The following is a 21,840-nucleotide window of genomic DNA, read 5'->3' as shown; positions in this document are numbered from 1 at the left end:
GGTTTAGTGTTAGCTTAAGCAGCTACGTTGCAGAGCTGCCAACATAATTAGGGCTAGTCTGTTGTCATTGTCAAACATGACTTTCCAGAAGTTTGTCACCATTAAAGGGCCAATGCAAAGCTGTTGACAATGAATGTAATGCAACTTTTGAAAGTAGGGATTATTTTTGTATTTATTTCAAGTACAACACTAATGTAATATAATAATATGGACTAAGTTGGTCAACATTTCTATTGAAAACTGGGAAAGTTCAGACTTATTTTTCCTGACTGTTTAAAATAACCTGAAAAAGACACTTCAACATTATTTTATCTGTGTACTTTACAAATGCAACTAAATACAATTATAAAAGAAATACATTTAGATTAATTATTTATTTGAATAAATAAGGAAATTAATAAAAACAAGAATAAATTGGGAAATAATTATATATGAAAATAAATACAAGAATTTGTTTTCCCCATTTTTAAATGAACCTGCACATTTGATGATTAAGGCTTTTATTTCTTTTATTATTTTATCAATTGAGTCATGTATTTATTTGAATGGCAGCTTTAGTCTTCCAGGTGATTATGCTTAGTATAAATGCATCTCGTCTAATACAATGTAGACCTCAAATACAGGCCTACAGTCAATTTATACAAAAATATGCTAATTACAATATTGGTCAGAAAATGTCAAGTAGACCTTTTTTTCTCTAATTGTTCAGCCCTAAAAAAAACATCAACCAAATATTTGGCTCTATAAATAATAAAGTCGGTGAACAACAATAACATTTGTTTGTACGATTGACATGTGCTTTAATATCTCATAGTTATTTAATCACACAAATCAGGAGCGAATGATTACATCAGTGCACAGACCCGGTTGTATAATAATATGCAGCCTCGTAAATTGACGGCTGTCAAGTGGTCGGCTACCACGGGAGACGTTTCTTTCAATAACATGGCTCCTGAAAGCACCGCTGCGATCTGTCCTCTCAATACAGTCCATTTCTACGACCATTAACAAAAAGCGACACCCATTTACATTTAGCGTTTGGGTTTATTTTCTGTATTCATACGCATGTTGTTGCTGCACTCCACCAGGGATCCGTTGATACTGCAGAGGACAGCAGTCAGTTAATGCATTTAATATATCACAAGTACTATGAGGCACACTGCAAAATAAATGGCAACAGGATGGGACTATGAACATCTATTGTGAGAGTTAATACAGATACTGACAGCAGAGGTTGTACTGTAGATTGCATACTGACGGAAGTAGGAAAAAACAATACATTTGTAGACCATAATGCAGATCCTCTTTTTAAATAGAACGCAAATCAAAAACAAAATCTCTTTTTTTCAATTAGTTTTCATTTTAAAGTTCAACAGAAAGGCAGGCATCTGTGAAGCAAATTATACGTTTAAGATTTTCTATTGGCTCAATACAGCTCAATATATTACTACAGGGGGGAAATGTGGAATAAAAAAAATAATTTAAGACAACTGGAACCTAAAAACAGCTACATCCTCAGCAAAAACACAAGAGGCAAAAAATGCAACACGGCTGGATAAATACAGCTTAAACTTAAGGGACAGTTCACCCCAAAAATCAAAAAGACACATTTTCCCACTTCCCTGTCGTGCTATTTATCAATCTAGATTGTTTTGGTGAGAGTTGCCGAGTCTCTTTCTTATTACCGTGTATTATTTTCTTTCTACTGCATCACTGCGCAGAAGGAAGCGTGCGTCTAGTCTAGAACAAGAGGATTGTGCTCACTGTAGTGTAGTTCTGTGGTTCATCTTTGAGTAACAGAGGCATGATTTCTGTAAAGACACATCTAGCGCCATTATATTTGAGAGAAGGCAGACATCTCTACGGCAACACCGAGATAACTACATTGATAAATAGCGCTTACAAAAAGGTAGCAGGAAAAACCTGTATTTCTGATTGGGGGGGGTGAACTGTGCCTTTAAATTAAACATGTAAAAAGGTCATATGGAAGTGCTTCCTATAATTCACTGTTCCTACTTCATTTACACATGTACATTAGTTTAAATACATTAATGTTGGACATCAAGTAAAACATGATGGTACTCTAACAACCTGAAGACAACATTTCATTTATATTTGATTCTTAATATGGAGCACGTTGGTCTCTTCACAAATACTGCTCTAAAGTTACCTGATTCAAGTCAATGTACGTCAAGTTATTTTGTAACGTGAGCTGCTTTGTGATACACATAATTATAAAAATATACCATGACCTCATATCGTCCACGGACAGGAAGACGAGTGGGAAGAATGATCTACAGCCTCATCATGACAGGACCAGCTGATATATGCGACGATACAGGTGAAGCAGACGTTGACCGTGAGGGCTTTACTTGGCGGAGGCCATGATCTTGATGTACTGCAGGGCGCTGTGCGCTGCATCGTTGTGAGCGTTGCTACAGGAAATGCCGGTGCCGTGGCACACGGTGACCGGGGAGGTGGACAGCTCCGCCAGGCACTGGTACTGGCCGTTCACCGTCAGCTCATCTGCAAAATACAGCAACGCACTTAACAACATGACACGACCTGTGAAAATGAATAATACGAGTACGAGTTCACTTTGGGTGCTTTCCAGCTAATTATGCGTCCTCCCGTCCTCCAGCGCAGAAATCGATTTGAGATCTGGCGTCGTTCCAAAACCACATTTTTGATTTTATTTATGGTCAGCATTGTTCTGCAATGTATTTATGGTCAGTAAATTGTCTTTTTGTATAGTACTTTTCATTGTAATCCAGCGTTACTGTTTGTAATTTTATCTTTGAGTTCAGCCTCAGTGTTCACTCTCCAATAAGATGCATCAGAGCAGAACGTTGCTGCTAATGATGCCAACAGTCCAGCTGCTGCTGCTGCTGCTTCACATTAAAAGCAAAAAAGAACCCCCATTAAAAAGATGCTTTCCATTTGAACATTGTGCAAAGTTAATTTCTCTCTGTATTAGACTATGGTGATATGATTTACATGCATGCAACTTCATCTATACTCTTAACTGGAGTCTGCATGTCACGCTGCATTGCATTTTGGGGATGGTCCTCTCTGTGCCCCTGATTTACCAGCAACTACACACTACATCTGTCCCGGGGGTGCACTCAGAGCTTGGTAAAACTGCTTTCACTTTTCATGCACCCTGGGCATGAAATGAGCTGCACAATATCATTACCTTAGAAGTACTCCATTCTTTGAAAACCTTCACAGGTCTTTTACAAACTGCTTTGAAGGAAACATGTAGTTGTTTTACATAATCCTGAACTCACTTAGTTGATCTACAGAAACATAATCGATGATCAAATATTGAGATTTCCTGGTTATGCTTCTTTTATATCATACTAAATTGAATACCTTTGAGTTTTGGCGTGACAAAAGAAGACTTTTAAATTAATCACCTTTGAGAAACAGGGATGGACATTTTTCACTATTTTCTGAAATGTATAGCTCAGAGGTGTGGTTAAAATGAGTCCTATAAGGGGGGTGCGTGACGCAAGTTTCTTTTAGTTCACCCCTCTCCTCCACTCTGACTGTAGGTGTGTGTGTCGCCGCCCTTTGCAAAGTAAAGCGGAGAAGGGAATGTGAAAAGCAAAACATTTATTTTATTTAATTGCTTTATCTACAAACAATTTTGCAACCCCCCCCTGCAGTACCTCCGGGGGGTCGCGGACCCCCTGTTGAAGACCTATGGTTTAGAGAATGTATAGCTGCTTTTATTAATTCCTCACGTTCGTTTATTTTTTTCAGTAATGAACTAATGTAAACCGTCTACTTGTGTTATTTCTACCAGTAGATCTATTGGAGCCGCAGTCATATGGCATCGGGCGTTTCCTTTAGAGAAGCTGAACGGAAAGCACCCTGTCTCTTAGCAACCCCAGCAACACGAATGTGTGTGTGTTCTTACCGATGTCAAAGTATGTGACCTCAAAGCCCTGCTCTTTGGACAGCTCCAACATCATCTGAATATAATCTGTGTTGGGGATGCTCAGCGGGTTTCTTCTCAGTAAAGATATACTCTCCGCTGATGAGTTCCTCAAGTTCTCAAAACGGACGCTCGGTTTAGGAGTCTGAAAAATTCAAATGTAAAACAAAACATTTGACACAATTTAAAGACTTTTAACTCGAAGGAGATGTACTAAGAAATGTTGCAACGGCCTCCAGTGGTCACTTTGCAAAGGCGAGAAACATTTGACGTACCCATGTGATTTCGGAACAGCCTGACAGGCTTTGAAGCTTTGACACCATTTTCTCTGCAGCTGTCTTTTTCGCTGCCTTTTTTGAATTTCCTACAGCTGTCGCGACATGAGACGAGAGATTCAGAACAGGATGAACAACAACACAACATTACAGGCACTTTAAAAAGACACCCGTACCTTTCTCTGACAGGGACTCCATTCGACAAGTTACAGTGAATTCTCTCTTGTGCGGCGGACCAGCCTCCATTAAAACTGTGTATTCAGGGAGACGCCATCCTCTCTGCAACGCTAACTCCTGAAATTAAAAATGAGAGAAAGTAATGACGAAAGTTCGGAGTTAGCATCTTATAACACTTCCCTTTCACCTAATGTGTTGTTTGTTGCAAAATATGTGTACGAGTATGTCTAGTAGTGATGAAATGCCTCGTGTTTGTGCTGCAAACCAATTTCCCCACAGGGAGAAAGAAACAATGAAACAAAGAAATCAATAGTAAAGGACATGTTGCTATTGATGCATGCCACTTTCAAATACAGCTGATTAAACGGACACAATATTTAATCTCTGGAAGTAAAAACATTCATCTCATTTTACCCTTTAAACTGAAAATCTCCAAATAAATATACACAAACATTGTCTCGTATACAAGGCGTATCCCTGATCAGGCGCACACAGCAAAACAAAAAACAGCACAGCCGTGATTTACACACCTGCAGTATCCCCACTGAGTTGGGGTGGTTGTTTGTTTCTGCTACAACACCGTTACTCTCAGACTTCACAGGAACATTCCTGTTGGGAATTACATCAAAGCAGTTACCGCGGCGGCAGCAGATCAACGCTCACTGCAGGCTGTCATCTCACAGCTTCACGTATGAATGTTTTGTTCAAATTTAGGATAATTATTAAGGTATTTTCATTAAGTCACTTTTACAACTTAGGGCCGCAGATAATGAATATATTTATTATCAACTAGTCTTCCGATCATTTCCTTGTTTAATTATCTCAGAAGGTTGTGAAAATCGGCATTATAATTGAGCAAAACCCGGACTGATATATTCCAATTGTTAAGTCTAACTCAAAGAATATATTTAAAAAATGACTTGAAACTTTTAAAAACGATTATATTAGTTGTTGCCAATACATTTTATTTCAATAACAATTTCATCTCTACTCACACTGTCCCAGCATCTATCTTCAGAATATTGAGGGCAGCCTCTGCAGCCTGGTGTTTAGCAGCCTTTTTACTGGGACCTTGACCTGAAACAGAATACAATCACACACAAACGCGCATAACAAAAAATAAATATGGTGTCTTGTATTCCATAAAATAAAAGGTTAACCCTGGAGGCTACTGGAAAGGACAAATCTGTCCCTTTTCAAGAGCATACTGTTGTTTGACGATGTGAAATAAAGACTGGATTATTTCTCATCACCTCAACACTGACAGCTTTGCAAATGCTTCTCATCCTCTTCTCTGGACCTGCACTGTCCTGTCCCTGAAGTGAGACACCTTAGTTAAAAAAACAAGGCATATAGAGGATTTATTTAAGAGTATACTGCAGCAACAGACACAACTGACAACAGCGCAGAAGTGACGACTAAAACGTTGCGTATCAGCGTATGATTTTAACTCAAATAAAAAGGCTTCATTCGAGATCCGAGTTGTGTTCTTAGATTCAGATTTATTTTATGTTTCTTTTATTTAGTATATACACATATATTTCATTGGTCTTTTCTTTAATTATTATTTTTATATAATTGTATTTATTTATTCATTTCCTTTATTTGAAGATTTTTCCTTCCCCTTTTTGGTTTACTTATTGTTGATACTGTTCCAACCTAAAAATACAATTCTGTATCTTTTGTCTTCCGTTTCATATCTGTGAATGCACATGAATGTGTTTCTGTGGTTCTTTCGTGTGTAAATGAAGAAGAGCATTGACACAACGTGTGGTGTGCTAAATGCATCTTCTTTGGTTCAATTAAATATATTTAAAAAATATTTAGAAAAGGATCCAGTGACAGGCAGCTTTAAGCAGAGCAGGAGGCGGGACTGTAAGTTACCTGTGCAGCCAACATCTCCGATTTTCACGCTGAAGACGAAGCTGGGTTGGTGAGCCTCTCCTTCAGCCTTCTCCATCACATACACTGGGAGGTTGCCACTTTTGGTGCCATATTCATGCAGGATTTGAATAGGCGTCTTCCTGGGGTTGGTCGCCTGCGATTCCTGTGTATTCACGCTGTATTGAACAATGCAAAGTTAACCAAGGCCATATTAGATGGCCGTCGTGCACACAGGGTTGGTACTGCTTTTTAAGATTTAAATTCAAGCATTTTAAACCAAAAATGTCAAAACTCTCTCAAAGCTTATCACCACATCTAAATTGTTACTATATTTGCAGAATAACATTTCCAGAATTCCTTTATACACATACAAATATTCATTTACATCAGTGATTGTGATGAAACACCAGATTATGTTGGACAATCAAGCATTTTTCAAAGACTATATTAAAATGTAAGTATATTTCTAACCTTGAAAACATAAAAAAGGTAAAAAGATTAAGCATTTTCACAACTTTCAAGGCTTTAAATACTTTATATACTGCAGACTTAAATGAATTTAAGTTTACATACATGACTGTAGCAGCCACCACTGTGTCTGCTCTTTGGTCTGTTAAGCATAGTCAGCATTAATCTGATTTGATCAGATGTTGTAATCACCAAATGTGTAACCACCATTCAACTTCATTAAACTGCATATGAAATGCGAGTCTTGCACTTGACCAACCACAGAAATGCTCCTGCACTTACAACATTTTCACTAAACACTCACTATAAATCTGATGTTTAATTAATTGAGGTCTGTGTGAGGTTGCTGCACAGTGGATAATGGAACTCTAAATAGCAATGTGTTGAATTACTTTTAATTACTGGCAAAGAAAGTATTGCTGAAAATAAAGCTCTCTTTTTCTCTCACTGGAAAGCTGCTCACTTGCTCGCTAAAATAAATAATGCTAAAATAATTAATAATTTTGAGGAGGGAATTAACAAACATACAAAAAAAGGGGACATAGTCAATTAAATTCAGACTTCAAAACAAGTAAATATTAGAAAAAGAGGGAGAGGAAAGTAATGAACCACTCATGCTATGATGCTGAATATGAAGGACTGTTAGAGGACAATAAAGACCATAAATATATATTAAATAAACCCACTTTCAAATTTGTGAAAGCTTTATTGTATTTGTGAAAAAGCAAAATATTGAGATTTACACCGCTAACTGTAAGCTAGCTAGCTGACGCTGTAACTATATGCCATTTAATATTCTGCTTAAACAGTCTTTATGTGACTTAAACTACACATGGTAGTGACTTGGGTCTCTATTTATTTCTGGTTTATTAAATAATAAATGGACAAGGAGTTTTGTCTTTCAAACGTACGTTAGCTAGCTATGCTAATCAGGGTAACGTTAGCTCACAGACGTTGACGCAGTTAGCTCCTGTCATTCAATTAAAAGTACATTTTCTCTGACGCTAAGAGAGTCTCTGAAGGATAGATTTCTATGATTAAATGTAAAAAAATATGAATTAAATAAGGCTTCTTTTTGTTCGCCTAAGAGATTAGTATTAAGATCCAATTCAACTAAATATATTAACCGTTAATCATCAGTTAACATTAGCTAGCTAACACAAAATAAACGGAAGACCTGTAAAAACGAAGCTAACTATAACAAGTTTTGCTAAGAAAGCTTTAATAAGTATACGATTTTAATTGTTTCAGTTCTCTGAAATTCGCGTTGAGCTTCATTGGAAACGATATGTTAATATTTAACTTTAACTGAGAAACTTAACAGCGTTTATCATAACTAGCTAACGTTATATATCATTATTAATTCAACACATGGCGTTAGCAGAACAGGTGAACGTAAATACTGTCGACATGGTGTATTATATTTATAGCAAACATTAAACACGTTGAAATTAGTAGTTAATAAATCAACAAACCTCGTGTCTGCGGTGGTTTTCACTGCTGGTGATTGATATCCTTCTTGAGACATGTTAACAATTTTCTGTCGTTTTGTTTGCTGGCTGATTAAAGACTCTATTATAAACGGGTAAATGAAAAAATGTCAGAGACCACTTGAAGATATTATTCTGGGCCTCTAGTTTAGTTATTATGAAGAATATGAAATGGCCTGATGCTAACAGTTCATTGTAACCTGGCCGGGGGAAAATACCGAATTTAACATCATGTCAACATCCGGGTCACCAGGGGGTCAACTGTTACCAGTGTGGATATATACCGTTTAGCGCCTCCTGCTGGCGATGGTGCTGAAGTGTCTCCCTCACAGTTACCACCATAGACTGTACTGTATATACTGTACATGTATATATATATACTGAATATATATATATTCATCTTCATAAACAGTTCAGCTGTAATTTACTAAAATAAAGTAAATTTACTCCAAAATAATTGGCTACTTATTAGTGTGAAAGCTGACTCTCTTTCTCTCCAGTTCCACTACATCTGCATACTTTAAGCTACAGAAACCATTCAAATGTCAAAACATTATGTTTAACATTTATTCTTCTATTTAACTGTTTTCTGTATGCTTTTTAAAGGACAATGCATTTTTAATTTACATCTTTGACAGGATTACAGTTTAGCTTCCAGTTTTTATTGCAAAGTATTTCATAACAAAAACGCATTCAAAAATAGTAGGGCTGCAGGTAACAATTATTTCAATTCCATTTAAAATTATTGTTTTGAATAAAGAATTTTAATTTTCTGTGTATTTTGTGCCAATCACAAGTTCTCAGAGTTCCAGAAAACAGCAAATATTTGGTATTTTTGTTTGATTGCTGGACATTTTTTAACTAATTCACATTGCGTATAAAATGTATTGCTTCAAAGATTTCATGGATTTCTGATGATTGATAATTGTAATAGAGTCAATTGAAGTATGTATATAGTCATATTAGATGAAAATTGCAATAATAAAACAATCACATTTTGGAGAATATACTTGCCTATGGTAGTTGTACCAGGAGTATCCGACTTATAATGTCTGTTCAATAATCATGTCTCAAATTACATTTAAAGTAAAATAGAAAGAATAAAGAGCTGGATGTTGCATTTATTCCTGGATCCATGTGCATGATTGGCTCAAATAATTCATTACAGTTCAACATTTTATATGATATAAAAATACAATGCTGTAAATAGAGGAAGATAGTTAACCTTTAGTGTATTCTGTGTGGATCATACCAGGTAGAAAAAGTAAAACATTGTGTTAAATTGGTCTCCTTCATTAACTGTAAATTCATCTCATGGTCTTCATTAGCAAACGGAGCTCTCTCTCAGGTGTTGTTGTGGAAATACTTTTAAAACACAGTTGGATAATTCTTTCTAACAATGTATCCAGCAGATTTAAAATTGTGAACAGTACATTTAAGAAAAAGCACTTTAGTCTAAGGGCTCATCTGAGGAGTCGATCAAACAGGCGGCAGATTTTTGTCGTCGGTGCTACAGGCTGGGAGGAGGGGCTTTGGGGATCGGAAAGACAATCTTCTTCGTGAGTGTGAAGGCTGGTTGAGGCATCTGCTTCATTACACCGGTGGGATCTGTCTTCTGGCTAACATCTGCATTTACTTTGGTCAGGATAGACACAAGGTCACAACCTCTGGGGGGGGGGGGGGGAACAAAAGATGCTGTGAAATAGTGAACGAAAGCCTTAACATTTATAATTTGTTATTCTTCGATTTCAAACTATCACATATCACAAAAGTAACTCAAATTAGAGGTGGAAGAAGTATTCAAATCATTGACTTAAAGTAAAAGCAATAACACACAAAGTATCGAAACATAAGCACCAAAATGTACTTAAAGCATCAAAAGTAAATGTATGGATTTTGCTGAATGGCCTCTGTCAGTGTATATTATTATAATTGATGTGTTAATACTCTGAAGAAAAAATCCCATCACCCAACAACATCTGATATTTTGCTTCACTTACCGTGGCACCATCTGGACAAGGTTTTGGCATAATATCTGAATATACCATGTGCCATATTTCCTATCTCTGTAAGAGACGAAAGAAGGAACGGTGGACATTCCCAGCAGGAAATCTGCATCAGATGGGATGGATTCATCAGATTTACTTGCATTGCTGCAATCAGAACTGCGTTCAGGACCATCGGCCTCGATGTGGACAGCACTCTGCGCACTGGTGCCCTGGCAGGCCTGGATGAAAAACAGCTTGGGTTTTTTTGCCAAAGAGGCGCACTTTGATCCATTGACAGGTTCCATCAGCTCCTTAATCTTGACGGTGTCGCCGTCCACACCGTGTACACTTCCCTCCTTGCCGTGGCTGAGGACGCAGCATACCAGACAATCCATCTGACTGTGGTTTCTGCTGCCGAGTTCCCGGAGCCTGGACAGCATCTGTTCACTGTCACAGTCTTTCTCTATCTCTACCTCAAAGCCAAGCCACTTAAACACTTTCTGCAGACAGTCTGGAAGACACACAGAAAGATGTAAAAACAAATATGCTTGAGTAAAGACAGAGTACAACTTTGCACCGGTTTTCATTTGTGATTTCCAAAATTAATCAAACATAAACTTACCCTCATCAAGATTGGTGCCTTCCCGAGTCGGGAGACTTTGTTTGGATTGGTTAAATTTGTAGTTGTTCACTATCAAGCAGAAACCTCTCTTTGCTGCTGTCATGGGATATGTTTCCAAAACCTACAGAGAGATTAATCAGAAAGAGAGGATTCACTTGTAATAAAATAATGTACTTTATTTTTTTTTTATCTCTGCCAGGCATAAACCTGGGGGAAGATTATGTGTTCAGTTTTGTGTGTGTGCATTATCTGTCTGTCTGTCCACGGCTGATCTCGCATACTAGTGACCGCAGCAGTGCGTAGCGGAAAAGGTGGAAAAGTGGCAGTAGGTGTACAGTTTAGGTTACAGTTTGTCCATGTATAGACACTACAAACACACTCCTCAATACCCAAGAAGTTCCCATGTCTTGCTTTCCAACCGCTGGGCATTTACACACATATTGTTGAAAAACTAGACTTGACGATGGTGGGGGAATTGTGGTTTGTATTCATTCAATTAAAACATTACAGCAATGGTTGTTGCAGACACAGCTAGTGGAAATCCTGCACTTTTCTAGTTTTACCGTGAGTTACATGTTCAAACAATAGCTTTAGTGAGCGCACACGGTGCCACATTATTTCTTACTTGACCACAAGTATTTGTAGAAGATATATTAAATCACACACCTCAATGTTGGTGTTTGTAGTCTGAGAAAATGGCTTTTCAGAGGAGGCCTTGTTTTCTGGAGACAGCAACATTTCAATCGCATCATCATCTATGGGACAGACGATTGCGGTGTGGAAGGGCAATCATTTTAGACAAAGATGAAGAGACAAACATTATATTTGAATAATTCAAAGGTCTGACACGTTGTTTCATCACAGCTTGAGACAGAAACTACGAACAATGACCTTTTAAGGAGTAATTGCTGACTGTTTCAGAGCTTAAACCACTCAGTCCATGCGACGGGGCCTCACGTCCTTCTCCATCATGAACATTTGGAAAATCTAGGAAAGTGATACAAGAGGATTCAGAATAAATCCACCGACTGCACTGCACTTTAAAAAGATTCAATTGTGAGACAACCAACCGAACACAAGACTCACCCATAGAGGTGTTTGAAGAATTTGTGGCTGACTGTGTGGGCCACGAAAGAAAAGACCGTTAAAGACACATAGAAATGTCACAATGCATTTTGTCATATAACTTTTAATGACAGATTCTCACCTCATCCGATGATCTTAAGTCTTCTGAGAAGTAGGTCAATAGGGTTATAATACTCAAGGAAATGGTTAGAAATACAACAACTGTTTGTTTAGTGTGAATGCAATGTAGCGTTGTTTTTGCATTATAAGGACATGTTTGAGAGTAGGATGACGATATCTAAAGCAAGTATAGAAGTGTCTTGCTGCCAGTTTTTTGTTTGTTTTATAACTTAGCGTGTCATTATGAGGAAAAAACACTTTATAATGAAAAGTAAATTCAGGTGGTGGACTTTCACAATTAAGATATTGATTATTCTAAAAATAAATGTACAACCAAACTTCTTTTTACCTGGCATTTCACATGAGGCATTGCTCTCATTCAAAGATTGAGAAACCTGATAAAGAACACAGAAAAAACATACATTGCAGCAAATGGCAACTGCAGAAAGAATAAAGTGACAGTAACATGGCGTGTGACACTGCCGAGATGTGGCACTAACATCATGGTAAAGATCTGTCACTGAAACTCAGAGGGACTACAAAACAATATCACAGAACGTACCTGGTTTGGTCCAAAAGGGTTCGACATAGACCTTTGTCGACCTGTTTCTTCAGCTACAGGGCTGGTGTGGGTTACTGTAGTTAAAAAATACACAAGTAAACCAATAGTAACGTAATGTACTGACAGATTAATGTTCAAATTAGATGGAAGTGAAATATTTATTATATGCAGCAAGAGAGATTAACTGTTACAGCATCATCATGCTCATCTCTTTCACCCTCTGCCTCAATGTGTGTGTGTGTGTGTGTGTGTGTGTGTGTGTGTGTGTGTGTGTGTGTGTGTGTGTGTGTGTGTGTGTGTGTGTGAGTGTGTGTGTTTTTATCAGATTCTTGTTAATGTGTGTGAGCTAATGGTCCCATACGACTGGAAATCAGGGTTGGAGAATAAATTATATAAATATGGTAAGAGCTGGCATGTAGTGGATATGGTTAGGTCCAAGGGAAGTAATGTAAGTCAATGTAATGTCCCTTGAAGTGACTTCATGGAGGCCCTGCTGTGTTCTGTGCTGCTGTCCTCACCTCACCACTCTGAATTCTAAAGTAAACTCTCGGAAAGTAAACCTGCAGCGTCCAGCATCTGCATTTGTGCATTCTTACAGTTGTCGTTAGCATTTGCAATAAGAACTTTTCTGTAGCTTACCCTGTAGTGCTTTAAAGTGGTTGATCATGTCCTTCAAGATGGGAGAGACTGAGTGAATGACGGTCTCCAGTAAATTTAGATTAGTGTCACTGATGAGGTCCATGTGCTCCATCTCCAGGAAGACCTCCAGTGCAGACTGAAAAATAAAGCAGATTTTCACTTTATTTTACCATAAGCTAATTATGATGCATACTGTATAGCAGAAGTAGAATTCAAAATGAGGTGGCTCAAATGGCCTAAACGCCGTCTAAGTCATGGGTTTCCAACATTGAAACTCTGAAGATACACTCACAACATTGTCCTCCAGTTTTCTACGTGGAAGATCGTTTTTTAACAAGAACTTCACACTTTCCAAGTCGTCATCAGTGATCCCCTCAGACAGGTTGTACATCAGCTTCCTGGAATTACAGAAAAGCATTAAAAGATAAAAAATTCAAGTCCGTGAATGTGTGGAGAATATTAGTAAATGTCTAAATATAATGTGTGTTTATTACATAAACGGTGAGGTTACACAAAGACTATAGTAAGAGAAATGACATTACAGCACAGATTTTAAGCAGAAAACTGTGTAAAGAAACTCTGTGCTCAAGGTTCCCACTGTGAAGTTGAAATTGAAAATAATACAAATTTCGACCCTACTTTTGGCTGTGAAATAGGACCAAAATTCATGCTTTCATCTTGAAGTGTGTGTGTGTGTGTGTGTGTGTGTGTGTGTGTGTGTGTGTGTGTGTGTGTGTGTGTGTGTGTGTGTGTGTGTGTGTGTGATTTCTGCTTTGAATCTGTACTGTCCTAATGTTTTAATCTCAGAGTCTTTTGTTTTGTTTTGTTACACACTCACAAAATTGAATTCCTCCAGCAAAATGAGTTTTACAAACACAGACTTTGAAATTATTTCTACACATTGTTTCACAAGCTCAAATTTGACTGACCCTTATTTTATATAGAGTCCATACATACTTACAGATAAGTGCATCACTATTGACATATATATTTTAGTTTTTATGCTTTTCTGTGAATTCATGCTTAATGATTTAAAACATAGGAAGTGCACCTGTAAGGGGAGATAAGGCTGTTGGTTGTAGATGCTTGGTAGTCGATCCCGAGGTGACGGACCAGGCGGGGGCGTTGGATGATGAGGAGAAGCTCATACACCAGGTGTGGTCGCTCAGCAGAGAGGTGGTCTTGATCCGCCAGACGAGAGAAGAGGCCGCTGGCTGACTCCACTGAGGTCGGGTTTCGGCTCAGGAGGTCAGTGCAAAGAAAGGCTAAAGCTTTTACCTCCTCCTTACCCAGGGCCTTCCCTACTTCTAAAAGGAGCCTCTGGAAATCCATTTTGTGTGCTAAAAAAAGAGACATTTCATATATATTATTATAGAGGAAAAGATTAAAAGCAACAGTTAGAGAAGAATGAAAGGAAGGGGCGGGGGGAGTGTTTTATCTGGAGCAAGAGCACAACCACAACAGCAAGGCATACCACCACATATTCATATTAAGATTCACAGCCACACAGTCACTATCCAACATCCAAACACTTTGATTACATTAGATGTCCAGCTCAATTTAACCGTTAAAACAGATAGTACTTTAAAAACGCGTTGCGCTGAGTTAGCCTACCTGTTTGCTAAAGTGTTTTCAGCAGGTCTGACCGAACAGGATATTTGTTGTCCACTTCAACATACTCCAAGTACTGCAGGCGATCGTAGACTACCGCAGATTCTTGCAAAACAACTTTGTAAGAAGCAGGAAATGTAAATCGAAAGTGAAAGAGATGGCGCACCGCCTGAGTCAGGACGCTCCTATTGGCTCAGAGACATCTTCCTGTGCGACGCACATGCCCTTATTTGGAAATCACTCTAGAAGGTGGAGTTGCTTCCCGACCGGGGTTTGATCCCAGAAATGGACGAAACCATGAGGTTAGAAAAGCAGATTAATAATTCAAATTGGTCTTTTTTGATCATTTAGTCATTTACCACCAAATATAAGGGAGAGTGGGAATGGTTTGTAACAGAAAAGTTGTGTTGTGTCTCACATTTTAACAAAGTAGCCTTATTTGTCCACTATAAATAGCAATGTTTCCAACTTCTCCAACTAAATCTAAGGAGTAATTAATTGATGCCAAATACAAGGATTTCCATTGTTACAATGTGTTGTTTAAATACACAGTCACACAGTTAGCTGGACATATTAATATTGGTATATCTGTACTGATGTGTATTATTTATATGATGAATGTATCTTTATGTTTGTATTTGTGTATCAAATCCAAAGGAGCCTACAGTATTTGGATAATGACCTGTCAGGTGCTCTGTCAGTGACCTGGCCTAGTATTAAAGGTGTGTCTCTGTATTATATTCCTTGTTTACTTGGTGAAAGTGGTGCTGTTACAACCGGTCCACTATGTCACAGTTTATTTAATAGGTTTTTTATAGGACATTTGCTGACTCATAGTTTTTTTTGGATAGTTCAGGTTTCACAATTTATAGCCATGATACATTCATTTATTATAATTAAAATGAACAGACAAACAAACACCCAATCCTACATCATCAAATATATACATTACTTTTGATTAGGACATATCACATATGCAAAAACTATTCAACTGCAGGTAGCCATAGCAACAATACAGTTCATTATGCCGTTTTAAGTCTCTGGGGTGAAAGGGATAAACAACCACTAAACTTTTTTAAATGGATAACAATTTCCTTTTCTGTGGGCTTTGATAAAAAGTGATAATACACTTACAAGATGTCTTAAAGCTAGGGTAGGCAGTACATTTCTGGCGTCAGAAGGCTAAACTATTAGCAACATTGTCTTTACATCTCTGGAACGCTTCGTCGATATTGTGGCAAGCCTCGAATCACAGTTTGTCATCTCAAAGGGCTTTACAGGCCCACAAGTTTGCCAAGAAAACAGGACAGTAATTGTCATAGAATTGCTGCTGACGGCATCAGGATCACAATCAGAAATAAACTGCCTCCCCCAATGTACCTGTAAGGATATTATAGTGAAGTTTTCTACTGGGGGAGAAAATATTGATAAACCTGAAAGTAATATGAATTATTTGTGGTAGTGTGTGTTTGATTTGGATTTGGTCTTCAGGGTCTTGATATGTCCTCTGGGTCTCAATCTGACACTGAGCCACGCCCGGGAGTTCACTCCTGAGCTTTTGAATCTGAAGGACTCTATAAAGGAGACACACACACACACACACACACACACACACACACACACACACACACACACACACACACACACACACACACACACACACACACACACACACACACACACAAGCGAAAAAGACCAGGGGTTAAGTAAAAGTGATGCATCCAAATCTTTTGAGGCAAAAGTAAAAGTCATTATGCAGAGTGGCCCATTTCAGAATAATGTATATTACGTTATTGGATATTAATTATCAATGCATTAATATGTACATTATATTTAAATGTAACTTTCATATTATCATGATTTATTTGTTAATTATATTTTCTATTGTTCATTTGACATTGTGAAGTAACTAGTAACTATGCAGTGGAATAATATAGTAATATAATATAGCCTACTGTGTAATATACTGTAAATATAATTGTAATGTTGCAGCTGGTAAAGTTGGGGTTTATTGTAACAACTTTATATACTGCCAGTTAGCTTAATCTATAATCATACATCCTAATTTATTAGTTGATTAATATTTAGTATTAATAATCTGAATCTGCAAAGTAGAATGTAATTTAAGATGTAACATACATAAAGTGGGGTAGAAATATAAAGTAGCTTAAAATGGAAATACTCAAATAAAGCACAAGTACCTCAAAATTGTACATACATACAGTATCCTAATTAAGTTAATGTATTTAGTTACAGTCAGAAATACATTTCCTTTGGTTATAGTCATTTATATACGTTATACTCAGTATAGTCATTTTGAATGATATGATGATATTAAGAAGAAGAAGAAGAAGAAGAAGAAGAAGAAGAAGAAGAAGAAGAAGAAGAAGAAGAAGAAGAAGAAGAAGAAGAAGAAGAAGAAGAAGAAGAAGAAGAAGATTACAATACATGGACACTTACTGCCAGTGATGAGGGAGTGTAAAGCGGGGATGTGTCTCCGCCCCAGGCCGTGACTCCTGGACAGCACGCAGTCCAGATAAAGGTCCCAGAAGACCCGGGCCAAGTCCCAGAACAGCGCCGTGTGTTGGCTGTTGTCCGACGACCTGAGGACCACCATCATGTCCCAGAAGCCGTGCACCGTGTCAGCGATCCTCGGGGAGCGCATCTCCAGCAGCAGAGCCGAGGAGGAGTCCCAGCACTGCAGGTTCGACCGGTGCGCCGTCAGGGGGTCGACTTGAGCCGGCTTCTGGCCCTGCAGCGGCACGGCACACATGTAGCTCAGCACAAACACTGTGGCCACAGGTATGTTCAGGAGCACTGGGACCATCTGCAGAGGACCAACACAGGTCAGCTGTTTAAACTATTGATTAATAGTAATGTACTCAACATTATTGATTAAGCTGCATTATTCATTTAGCTATTTAAGTAGCTCGGTAACAACTAAAAACACATACATTTCTCTCAAAACAAATGTTTAAAAAAAAAGATATAACCTTTAAGATTATGCTGTAAACTTAATGCATTTCAGAAGGCTACCTGCAAACTGATATATAGTCTGCATTATAGGTCCAGCTATTTTAATTACAGGCTAATAATTCGCCCTACTATTAACTGTGTTAACAATAGTCATCTGTTCTGCAAATCCAAACATGCAAATTAGTCCTTTAATTAACCAGATCATGCACCAACAACTAGTCCTAGACCTGAAAACGGAATATAGGATCAAATATAAATTATAATAATATAAAAGTAGCCTAAATAAAGAGCAGAGATGAAATAAAATGCACTTACCACCAAAGCTGGGCCGACTAACAAGACTATAGTGTTGTTTAGAGTTTGGTAAATATCTGTCGGGTCTTATTTGACGTCAGTGCCTCCCTCCTTTGCGAGCAGTGTTAGCTTCTTGTTGTGTACGATCTGTTTTTAAATATATACAGCCTTATTGTAGTCTATGTTTGAACTTCTTTAAGAGCATTGTAATGCCAATATTGCTTTTAAGAGTCTTGGTCATGTTCAGGGAATCATCTTTACAATGTTGTCTACTGTACATATTACATTTTGGGGTTATTGTAGGATAATTAGTTATGTTTACAATACCAATTTATGTTATTGCAATAAACTGTAAAAAAAAAAATATATATATTTTGAAAAAATATTTTTATTTGTTATTTTGGATTTACATAACTAAGTTGTATTATTACATACAGTAATTATTCCATCATCATTTATAGCACTTTAACAGCAGTTAAGAAGAGTCTGTGTGACCCCAGTGAAGGCTTCTGTAGTTATTTGACTTTCTTTGTTGCATTATTTTCATATGCTATTATATTATTATTATATATACTATTCATTAATTTATTTGCATTCCTGTGCATTGTGGGAAAAGTGCAAATCTAACTGCTGAATGAAAGCATACAAATTATTATTAGAAATGAGAAATGATTCTTGTTTAATGAGCATGTGTTGTAAAAGAAAGGACATGTCTGAGGTTTGTTCTGCACACACCGAACAACCTGGTCATCAGGTGTAGATCCACTGGCTCTAACAACTCATTAATGATGAATACTCTTAAGGTAAATGATCTCCTGTGGGAGCTTCCCTGCTATCATAATATCCAAAAAGGATTTCTAAATATTGCCTTGAGCAGATTAGGATCCTGCCCAACAAGAGAAGCTGTATTTAACCTTTATGTTCAGCTGCTATTGATTCTTTGTGTCAATGAATTGTTTCGTAGTTTGTTCGCTAAAACATCGGAAAATAGTGAGAAATGCACAAAAAGCCCAAGTTGATGTCTTAAAATGGTCTTTTTTAAAGTCTAATCAACGATCTAAAACCCAAAGATATTCAATGAACTATAATGCTTATATTGTATATTGCACAGTGTCTACAGTCTATATTGTGTCCCTTCTGTCTATATTTTGAATATAGTGTAAAGAAATTATATATTTGACGATTAGCACCTGCGTACCACAGCACATTCCTTGTAGGTGAAAACTTACATGGAAATAATAAAGATTCTGATTCTGATGTAAATAATATAGGAATAGCAGCAAGTCAGGACATTTGATAAGTTGGAGCATGCACATCTTTGGTATTTTTGCTTGAAGAAAAACATCTCAAACTAAATGTTTTCCAGCTCTACTTGCCCATATGTAAATGTGGCATGTGGTTGCAGTAATCATTCCTCCTTTCCGTATTGACCGTGAAGAGGTCTCTCCCTACTAAACTGATATGGAAGACAAAATACACAGTCACATTCACACATATTGAAGCTGATTTAAAGCTTCTGCAGCCAAAAGGTTGTTTTTTTATTCCATTGTATTAAGAAAATGAAATTGTTTGTGGATCAAATAAAGATTTATTTTAATTGTTTTGACCACATTCACATTCAGTGATTTAGTAGTAGAAGTTAGTATGCTATATTGTGCTTAATGTATACCAGGACGTTTTCAGTTCAAGATAAAAAGCCAGGCAGAAAACAAAATCAATCTGACCCCAGAAACCTGGGCGGCTCTGCTTTCTGTAAAAACAAGCTCCAGTGTTCCAGAGAGTGTTGCACGAGTTACGTTTCTACGCTTTTACTGAAATGTCACATACATAACTGATCTCAAATGTAATTACTTTCTCAGTGAGAGGCCAACACTAAATGCATTGGGAAGGTTTCTTACCTACTCATTCATTCTTATGAGGATGCAAAGAAGCAATCTTTACAACAGTTTCCGCTGCAAAGCCTAAATTATAACTTTTACATTTTTATATTCATATTAAAACACAAAATGTGATGTTAGGGTGCTTCTAGACCGGAGGAAAGGCTGAAAGGTACACATTGTTAACATTGAATGAGAAATGATCGTTTAGAGAGCATGTGCTATAAAGCTATAACATTTGTAAGACGGGAGATTTTCTCCACACACAAATCATCCTGGTTATACAGATCAGAGATCAGCACATGTACCACAGGGGGGTACTTGGAGTACACATTGGGAGCCGTAACATCTACCTCAAAGTGTTTGAATACACAAGCTTGTACCTTCAAGTTTTAATTTTGAAAAACTGATATTTTCAAAGGGAGTTCTTAATCTTTTGTTCTGATGATTACCGGGAGATGTTGATGCAAGATATGGACCAGGGGCGTCCAAAATAGCTTGTCCTACTTTGCGACACTATAAGGATTTAGCAAAATTAGAATGAATATCTGATGATAGTTGTGAGGTTGTTTGATTATGCCAATCCACTGTTGAATTAAGTTTGTGAGTATTAAAAAAGTTTTGTTTTCCTCATGTATAAATATAAATAAATATTCACAAGTTGAAGACAGGGAGCAGTATTGGTGTGCACCAAAAATAATGAGTGTAAATTAACAGCAAAAAAGCCTTCTAATGTACAGAGAGCCCTTTTGGATTGAACCCTTCACCTCATCTGCAGGGAGGTCTTCACTGCAGGTTATTGCATGTATTGTTGTAGTCGCCGTGATCCAGAGCAGCAGGAGAAGAGAGCAGCTTTGAGATGTCTGACCGAGAGTTAAACTTCTTTAGTGAAACACAAAAAAACTAATAACAGCAACAACTGCCTGGACTAATTTCTTTAGTTTTACAAATCAGTCATACATCATTTCACTGGTGGTGTACGACTTCTTCTGGATAAATTATGTTTTGATTTTAAGCTTAAAAAACATTTAACTGGTTAAAATTGTTTATTTATTTACCGTTTTACTAATATTGTATTGTCAGTGTTTTGATCAAATTATTGTGATTATGTGTTAGTTTTATTTTTATGTGAACTAATAGTTGTACATGTATGCATGAATCATCATATAATGTTTATGATTCTTATCATAAGGAGAAACCTTGTCCTACATGAGTCAGTGATAAACGGTGGTTATGTTAAATGCCAAACATAAATGATAGAAACCTGTGAGCTCTTCCTGCCTGTATAACATAAAGAATATCTCGCTCTACAGCAGAAGCAGAATGATGTGTACTTAGACTTCTGTTTTTTCTTTTATCTTGAATTGTATTTATTAAATGGTTGTATTTAGTTATGATTGATGTGCATATGAAGATTTCTGCTTTTTAAATATTTCCGTGTAAAACACAAACATTTGTTTTCCAATTTTTCTATGTATGTTAGCGATAATCAAAATGACATGTTGCCATAATTTTCTTTCTTCACATCTCATTTAATATGTTAAATGAAGGTCCATTAACGTAGGTCAACACATTTCATGAGTAGGAACCGGATGACATCCCTCATAGAAAAGATACAGAGTGATCCTTATTAACATATTCGGAATATATATTACATTTAGAAGGTTGCACAGTGGAATATTAACACAATTTAGCACTAGGTGAAGGTTTATTAATACATACTATTCTATAAGAATATTGTGCTAATATGTTATAAGCAGTTGTTTGCCTCAGCCGACCAGTCAAGGTGAAGTTTACATCCATGTCAGTCCAAAATGTCAACACCAGAGATATTGGCCTTTGCCCACAG

General features: G+C 37.2%; 3 protein-coding genes across 4 annotated transcripts; all 3 read right to left on the bottom strand.

Annotated features, from left to right (window-relative positions):
* Positions 1–483: 483 nt before the first annotated feature.
* Positions 484–8,477, bottom strand: prkra (protein kinase, interferon-inducible double stranded RNA dependent activator). Its single transcript, XM_029459555.1, has 8 exons — positions 8,223–8,477; positions 6,280–6,455; positions 5,391–5,472; positions 4,926–5,004; positions 4,395–4,512; positions 4,219–4,313; positions 3,926–4,088; positions 484–2,526 (listed from the first exon to the last, which is right to left on the bottom strand). Exons 1-8 carry the CDS (start codon positions 8,273–8,275, stop codon positions 2,369–2,371), a joined length of 924 nt encoding a protein of 307 aa, XP_029315415.1. The 5' UTR covers positions 8,276–8,477; the 3' UTR covers positions 484–2,368.
* Positions 8,478–9,338: 861 nt separating this feature from the next.
* On the bottom strand, positions 9,339–15,005 carry casp10 (caspase 10, apoptosis-related cysteine peptidase). Of its 2 annotated transcripts, none has more exons than XM_029459731.1 (13): positions 14,848–15,005; positions 14,285–14,573; positions 13,526–13,631; positions 13,234–13,369; positions 12,595–12,668; positions 12,382–12,427; positions 12,055–12,077; positions 11,934–11,964; positions 11,739–11,834; positions 11,514–11,602; positions 10,848–10,968; positions 10,238–10,736; positions 9,339–9,904 (listed from the first exon to the last, which is right to left on the bottom strand). In XM_029459731.1, the coding sequence occupies exons 2-13, from the start codon at positions 14,563–14,565 to the stop codon at positions 9,748–9,750; spliced, it is 1,659 nt and encodes a 552-aa protein (XP_029315591.1). In that variant the 5' UTR covers positions 14,566–14,573; positions 14,848–15,005; the 3' UTR covers positions 9,339–9,747. The 2 variants fall into 2 exon arrangements, with proteins under 2 accessions (XP_029315591.1, XP_029315592.1); XM_029459732.1 differs by having other exon boundaries at positions 12,055–12,074.
* A 1,288-nt stretch (positions 15,006–16,293) lies between these two features.
* LOC115026545 (protein FAM237A-like) lies at positions 16,294–17,671 on the bottom strand. Its single transcript, XM_029459401.1, has 2 exons — positions 17,305–17,671; positions 16,294–16,418 (listed from the first exon to the last, which is right to left on the bottom strand). Exons 1-2 carry the CDS (start codon positions 17,669–17,671, stop codon positions 16,294–16,296), a joined length of 492 nt encoding a protein of 163 aa, XP_029315261.1.
* Positions 17,672–21,840: the final 4,169 nt, after the last annotated feature.

This window comes from Cottoperca gobio, chromosome 21 (genome assembly GCF_900634415.1).
Source record: "Cottoperca gobio chromosome 21, fCotGob3.1, whole genome shotgun sequence".
Taxonomy (NCBI): domain Eukaryota; kingdom Metazoa; phylum Chordata; class Actinopteri; order Perciformes; family Bovichtidae; genus Cottoperca; species Cottoperca gobio.
Note: the sequence above shows the minus strand (reverse complement) of the source record. Positions and strands in the feature narration are given on the sequence as shown.